Source organism: Pongo abelii, chromosome 2 (assembly GCF_028885655.2).
Source record: "Pongo abelii isolate AG06213 chromosome 2, NHGRI_mPonAbe1-v2.0_pri, whole genome shotgun sequence".
Taxonomy (NCBI): domain Eukaryota; kingdom Metazoa; phylum Chordata; class Mammalia; order Primates; family Hominidae; genus Pongo; species Pongo abelii.
The window spans coordinates 108,265,684-108,273,338 of record NC_085928.1 but is presented as its reverse complement, the minus strand read 5'-3'; the positions used below and the strand labels follow the sequence as shown (position 1 = coordinate 108,273,338).

At 47.2% G+C, this 7,655-nt stretch overlaps 1 protein-coding gene across 1 annotated transcript; it reads right to left on the bottom strand.

The window, feature by feature from the left end:
* Positions 1–310: 310 nt before the first annotated feature.
* Positions 311–7,299, bottom strand: CCR1 (C-C motif chemokine receptor 1). Its single transcript, XM_024244859.3, has 2 exons — positions 6,865–7,299; positions 311–2,915 (listed from the first exon to the last, which is right to left on the bottom strand). The coding sequence occupies exon 2, from the start codon at positions 2,902–2,904 to the stop codon at positions 1,837–1,839; it is 1,068 nt and encodes a 355-aa protein (XP_024100627.1). The 5' UTR covers positions 2,905–2,915; positions 6,865–7,299; the 3' UTR covers positions 311–1,836.
* Between the last annotated feature and the right edge of the window lie 356 nt (positions 7,300–7,655).

Genomic DNA, 7,655 nt, shown 5'->3' with positions numbered 1-7,655 from the left:
CTGACTGATGATTCCTTCTTCCCTTTTACTGCCTTGGCACCCTGAGTTCTGCAGTCCCCCCAACCCCCTCTCATGCTCCCTGGGCCCTGTTGGCATACCTGTGTCTGTCTGGCTCACTGAGCTGAGCACCCTGCAAGAACAGACATTCCTCATGCACCAGTGTCTCTCATGGCTCAAGAGCTTTCTTTGAATGGAGCCCACAGTCATCACTGCTGGGTTGAATTGATTTGTGCAAGCAATAGTGGGGAAATGGGTGGAGTAAATTAGGATGCATCCCTGCCATAGACTTCAGTGCAGGCACCAAAAACAATGCTTTGAAATGATTTATTGACCTGGGAAAGTGATCACAACTTGCTGCTAATTAAAACCAACAACAGAACAGTGAGTACAATTGAAGTCCATCTTTGTTATTATCATAAATATGCACCCAACAAAAACAAACTAAAAGAAAATACACTCAAAAGCACACAGTGGGCACATTTTGTCTTTGGGTAGTGGAAGTGTATAATGTCAGTGTTTGGGGTTTTTCTTTGAATTTTTAAGCTGTCTTAGAAATAAGTTTTGTTATTAGGAAAATGATTTTTAAAGAAATATACATCTGAGGGAAAAGAGAACAAAGGCATGATAAATAGGGGGTCCTTGGTTAGAGATGACGCATCCAGAACATTTTGGATAAATAAGCTACTTTGAGTTAAGGGCCTTCTCGGCCTCCTACATCAACACAGAATCTCACCCCACCCTCCTAGTAGACAGTTTCCTCCCAACCCCCTATCAGCTACAAATACTGTCAGCTTACACAGCAGGCCATTTTTTTCTTTTTTTTTTGGCTGACAAGTCCAAGGTGGCAGTCAGAACTCTGACCCATAAAACCAGAAGGCTTAGATGAAGAACAAAAAGAAGGGAAACCAACCCTGCTTCCTTTTGTCTCTTATTAATCACTGCAATAAAGCCATTAGAATCTACCAACATATCACCCAACTTGAAGAGAAGGGAGGTTCTGAAAAATAGTCAGAAAGGAAGGGTAAATGGAAATGATGAGTCCCTCTCCTTTATGGCTATTTTAAGATGCTTTAAGAAGCACATCATGTTATTCATATGGCCTGTGCTTAGCCCACTCCCTGAGTTGTTTGATTTTAGTGGATATAAAAATTCTTCCTAAGGGCTTTCTTAGTTCCACTGCCAACAGTAGTTCCCCATTTCTATTTCTCATTAGGTCTCAATTCTTCCATCATGAGTTCTATGTTCCCCAGGATTCCAAGAGCCCAAATCCTCTGCTGGGAGTGAAGGGGAGGCAGATGCTGGCTACTGATTGGCTCTGGGACTCAGAGTGGAGTCACTGTGGAAATCACTATTTCCAAGTTCTTTGGCAGTGAGGGGGGGGGGGGGTGATGGAAGAACAGAAATTCCTCATGCATCAGTGTCTCCCATGGCTTAGGAATTCACTTTGAATGGAGCTGACAGTCACCACTACTGGGTTTAATTGGTTTGTGCAAGCAATAGTGGGAAATGGGTGACTTTATTGACAAATGCTAATGGTCACAAATCTGAAATCTTGCTTGAGTCCAAGCCCTTCTCTGGTACGCTTAGTCCCAGTCTCTGGAATATTTGGTTTTGCTCATTCATCTCCTTTCTACCAGGGAAGAAGTTCATGGAAAAGACTGAAGACCCAGAAGCCCCAGAAGCCCCAGGCCACCATTACATTCCCTCTCTATCCCAAGTGGCTATAACTCCATGCTGTGCCAAGAGTCAGAACCTGGCTGGGAGAGCCAGGCTGCTGGCTCAGTGTGCCTGGCAGGTCACACCTGCTGATTTTGGGTTGGCCTCCTGTGGTCTGAGTCAGAACCCAGCAGAGAGTTCATGCTCCCCTGTGGAGGGAGACGTGGAGCTGACCCTCTCCAGCCTGTCCACGGAGAGGAAGGGGAGCCATTTAACCAGGTGCACGGCCACACACCTGTGGAACAACTGCCGCAGGTACTTCCGGAACCTCTCACCGACGAAGGCGTAGATCACCGGGTTGACACAGCAGTGCGTGTAGGCGATCACCTCCGTCACTTGCACAGCCAGGTCCAAATGTCTGCTCTGCTCACACTGATGGGTGAACAGGAAGTCTTGGAAAACAGAAATAAGTGTAGTCAAATTGTAGGGGGTCCAAAAGAGAAAGAAGATGATCATGATGACAAAAATCAAACGGACAGCTTTGGATTTCTTCTCATTTGGTCGTCTTAGCAGAATCTTTATAATCCCTGTGTAGCAGATGATCATGACCAACAAAGGCAATACCAGCCCAAAGAGGTTCAGTTTCAGAGCCTGAAACAGCTTCCACTCTCGTAGGCTTTCGTGAGGGAAGTGAAGGCTGCAGGTGTGGTGAGTGAATTCCCACTGGGTCTTGGAGAAGTATAAGCCTGGCATGGAAGCCAAGATGGCCAGGGCCCAAATGATGATGCTGGTGATGACACCAAAAGTGACGGTCCGTGCCCGCAAGGCAAACACGGCGTGGACGATGGCCAGGTACCTGTCAATCGTCAGCAGGATGATGAAAAAGATCTCGCTGTACAAGCCTGTGTAATAAAACCCAGAGAGGACCTTACACATGGCATCACCAAAAACCCAGTCATCCTTCAACTTGTAGTCGATCCAGAAGGGAAGCGTGAACAGGAAGAGCAAGTCAGAAATGGCCAGGTTCAGGAGGTAGATGCTGGTCATGTTTTTGAGCCTCTTGTATTGCACAAGGACCAGGACCACCAAGATGTTTCCAACCAGGCCAATGACAAATACCAAGGAGTACAGAGGGGGCAGCAGTTGGGCCCCAAAGGCCCTCTCGTTCACCTTCTGGCACGGAGTTGCATCCCCATAGTCAAACTCTGTGGTCATGTCATAGTCCTCTGTGGTGTTTGGAGTTTCCATCCCGGCTTCTCCTACAGGTTAAAAAAAAAAGATTTGTCTTTACTCTGCTACTAAAGGCAGTGGGCGCTAGACAGTAAAGACAAGGGAGAGGTAACATTTTTTCAGCCACTCGATAAATGTTTATTGAGTGCCTTCTGTGTACCATGCCCTGGGGACAAAATGGAATGTTAGAGAGACCCAGGTCCTCTCTGCCTTCTAGGAATCTATAGTCTAACAGGGAGTGGAAGCAATAAGTAAATGAGTGCACAAATCATTAGTTCAATCATTTCGGCAAAGAGTTTTGTAAGGGATAAGTTCAATGGGTGGAAAGCCAGAGGGAGACCTTACCATATTATTCATAACCAACACTTCCTAAGCACCCCCATGGGCTAGACACTGGAGTTAGGGTTAAAGAGCCCTAGAGGGGTCCCATTGTTGTTCTTATTTAAGAGGTGATGAAACAGAGGTTCAGAGTGGTTAGGAAACATGTTCAAGGGCACACTTCTTGTGAGAACAGACCTGGAGCTCCAACCCAGCTGTGCATTACTCTCATGCCCGGCCCTGACACCACTATGCTTTCCTGCCGCTGTCACTGAGTGGTGGCTTTGCACTGTGGAGCCCACAGGAGGACTCTGAGAAGGAAAATGGTCCTGGCTCAGAGAAAGATACAAACAGATATTCATGGCTTTTGGTCTAAGAAGATTCTCAGCTGAGAGTGACCTAGTACCCTTGGGGCACTTGGAAACGTGGGGGCATTTGTTGTTGTTGTCACCAAAACTGGGGGATGCTACTGTCATTTTGTAGGCAGGGCCAAGGATGTCCTACAGTGCAGAGATCATTCTACCCCAAACACCAATGGTGTTGCCATAGTGAAATCCTAGTAGGCCAACCCCATTATTTTGGAGATGAGGACACTGAGGGCACCAGAGTGGGCTGAGCCTGACCCACATTGCACAGCCGTTAGGTGGCACAGGTAGGTCTAAGGTCACTTTGCAGACCTCCTGAAAGGAGAGGAAAGTGCAGACCGAGAGGGGGTAGGTAACCTGGTCAGAAAAAGAGAAAACTGGGCGTCAGGGGAGGAAGAGTTCAGAATGGTCTGGAGCTATGAGGTGATGTTACAAAGTGACTAGCTGAATTCTGCTGAGATAAGCTCTTAGATATTTTTACCCACGGATGCCTTAAAGCAAACAAAAATGAAACAAAAAAGAATCACTCTGTAGGTTGCCTTTGTAGGACTTCTCCCAGTCCCTGCTTTTTTGGCACTTGAATCCTTTCCAGTTGCTTATTAAAGATGCCTCCCCAAATGGAGCATGGGCTTTGGTGTAACCTACGAGCTTTGTGACTTTGGATAAATTATTTTACCTCTCTGAGCTTCATTCCTCATCTGTAATGTTGGAAAGCAACTCTTATCTTGCAGGGCTACTGTGAGGTAATGTATGAGAAAAGTGCCACCATCACCCTCCCACCACCACCACCTGGCAACGGCCAGGCCCCTTATTGAGGGCCTGGCAAGAGCCAGGCCAGGGCACTTTTCTTGGGGACCTTCCCTGAGAGACCTCCTTCCCTGCAGGAGCCCTTCTCTGAGGCCTGTCACCACCAGCACATCCCAGGCACCAATGTCCAGGATGTCCCTGGCTGGCTGGTATACCCTGTCCCCCACCTCACCTGCCAAATTTCTTTGTAGTTAATCTAGAAAGTGATTTTTCTTGATAACGGTGGACAATGATGGTCCCTTCCATGTGAATGACATTTGAAATTGTCAATCTATTGCTGCCAATCTAAATTGATTTGACCCAAATACCAATCAGTAAAGTAGGTGGCACCTACTTTATAATTTCTATCTTAAACCTGGGTCTCTGGTGTTCTTCCTTCTACTCTCCTTAAGGAATGTTTCCTGCTTACACAATTCACATTTTTTCAATAGCCATTGTAAAGGAAATTAAGGCACGTGGAGGGTATAGGGCACCCTGGCTGGAAGGGGAGATATTCTATTAGGGTGAGAAGTGAGGAGCTTTAATTTTGTATCAAACCCATCCCCTGGCCCACTCCTCCATCTCCAGAGAGATCCAATCAGCCCTCTTTCTGGAGAGAGTCAGGCTAACGGTCACTAACAAAGCTGTGTTGGCAGTTTCTAATTTCTGCAGCCACAACCATTGCTGATGAGGGCAGACAGTTCAGTTTGGTAGTCAGCACTTTTTGGTGGGCTGGCAGGTTAACAGTGGAAGTAAGCAAACAGCTTGGAAAGCACAAAGAGCAGCTAGTGCAAGGCTGATCCCATGAGTCCAGTTTCTGGGAAGGTTTGGCAAAGGCGAAGGCAAGTTGGGTCAACATTGTCAGGTGGCATTTTAAACCGAGTCACCTCCATACATCCCCTACCTCCAACCCATTTGTTATTTCCCCAACTTGTTAAGCCCCAGGCAACCACTCCAAGGCATGCTGTTCCTAAAGGGAGATGATCTGGGGTGGGGCCCAAGAAGAGAAAACAAAGGACCATGTTGTCATCTAATCTGCCAGCCCTGCTGTAGTCTACTGCAGAAGTCTGCCTCAAGGCCACTGCACAGTGGTCAGCTATAGCCCTGGATCCTGGACCCTCCACTGCCAGTGTCCTCCAGCATGGGAGTTGGTGAAGTCTCTGAGCAGAGATACAGCAGTCTGTGATGATGAAAGACACCCAGGCCTTTGGTGCGCTGGCTGGCTTATACTGGTTTATAAGTGCCAATTGCGTGCATCTCTTCCCCACTCCACATTCAGCATGTTGGTAGCTTGAAACTCACCACAGTGGGGGCATTTATACCATGAAAATCAACAAATGTTATAAAGCAGGGATCTTTTCTTCAGAAGAGTCAGTCGTTGAACATTTACCAGCACATCACTGCCCAGGCCCCATATTCTGAACAGTCCAGCACTGTCCCACTGCTTGGTGAGGGAACTAAAGGATCAGTGAGTGGCACATAGCCTGGTGGCAGGTTGTGCAAACTTTCGAGAGTTTCCATCTCTTCTTTGAAAGCTGGGACCCACCTAGACCACCTATGAAGTAGATACCTATACGGAGCCACCATGCCCCTCTATCTTCAGAACAATATCCTGACCTGTGTCTTTGTTAGTAGAGCAGAACAGATGCCCCCCAAGATCACCTGGCCAGCTCCTTGCCTTTGGGTGAGTGAAAGCCTACCTCTTCCAAAGACAGCAGTGCCGATTTTGAGGATCCTTGGTTCCAGTCTTCTTAAGAGATAGGTTCAGTATCAAATTATCCTTGCATCTGCCAAGATTTTTCTAACTAATATTTCCCTCTTGCTATAATTTCTTCATACACCATGTTTGGTTTTCCTTTACATGGGGTAATTTGGCAAGCAATTTTTCTTTTTCAGACAGACTCTTGCTCTGTCAGCAGGCTGGAGTGTAGTGGTGCAATCTCAGCTCACTGCAACCTCCACTGCCCGGATTCAAGTGATTCTCCTGCCTCAGCCTCTTGAGTAGCTGGGACTACAGGCATGTGCCACCATGCCCGGCTAATTTTTATTGTTAGTAGAGACAGGATTTCACCATGTGGCCAGGATTGTCTCCATCTCTTGACTTCATGATCCACCCGCCTTGGCCTCCCAAAGTGCTGGGATTACAGCCGTGAGCCACTGCGCCCGGCCAAGTAATTTCTTATTGAATAGGTTTCCACAGAAAACATCTTTTGTCCCTTAGTATTGACTGACTTTCTTAATCAGTAACCAACAGCCAATCCTTCAAGTAAGCTTCCTTTTTAGCAAAAAAGCCTATATTTCATCTGAGCACCCAGCTTTATAAATCCACCATTCTCAGTATTGCTACAGTATTAATTGCCTTGGAGATGCATCCATGGGCTACTTAGACATTTGCCCGGCCCTCAAAGAATTCCCCCTACCTTTGAGGAGCCCCTAGCTGCATGCATGTCTTTGAACAAGACTGCCCTCCACAGTAACAGATAAGACAGAAAAGACAAGTGACACTTACTCTTGTTCCAAGGGACTGTGTCCGTGAAGTCTTTGTTTCTGGGGCTTTCTGGGTTTTTATGAATTCAAGGTTCAAGGTCCTGACCAAGTAGGAAGTACTCAGCTTCCTGTGTGATGTTGGAGAATTGGCTCCAGTTTCACAGTCTTTCAAAATGACAAGAAGGAGACAAAGTTCTTCTTTTTGTGTGGTTGAGTGCTCATGAATGGCCACAACGCCGACCAGTGGCCACTTCCTGGAGGCAAAGTTAACTGCGAGGATTTTCTCCGCTCACTCTGAGGCTCTTGAGTCTTGGCCCTGGGAGCTCAGCCTTAAGGGAATTGTGAGCAGGTGAAGCTGAGTTGGGTGAGGTAGGTGGCAGTGAGATGTTCCCAGAATGTTTGGAGCAATTGAAGTGTGGGATGTGTATATGTGGGATGGGGGCAGGGCATAGAGCTCTTGTGGTCAGTGGCAGACTTCTTTTTTTTCTTCTTCCTTAAAGATTGTGAATGGAAGGATTTAAACTGGAACCCTGAGTCCTGTTCCTCAAAACTAACTGACATGGGTGCGCACAGAGGCAGCAGCTTCTCTTTGGCACCCCATGCCCCTCAGCTTCTGGGAGCTCACTGTCCCTCTGCTCTCTGCTTCCCAAGTCCCTCCCCACCAAACCTCAGAGAGTGGCTTTGCCCCAGGAACCTCCAGCATGGAGGGAATATAGGTCTGCTGGTTATGTTTTGACCTTCCCTTTCTGATGCCCCATTCCTGCTTTATGCGATGGTCAAACATGGGCCAAGTTCAAATCCCAGCTCTCCACC

Coding starts and splice junctions, on each gene's coding strand:
- CCR1 (XM_024244859.3), bottom strand. CDS start 2,904: ATGGAAACTCCAAACACCACAGAGGACTATGACATGACCACAGAGTTT.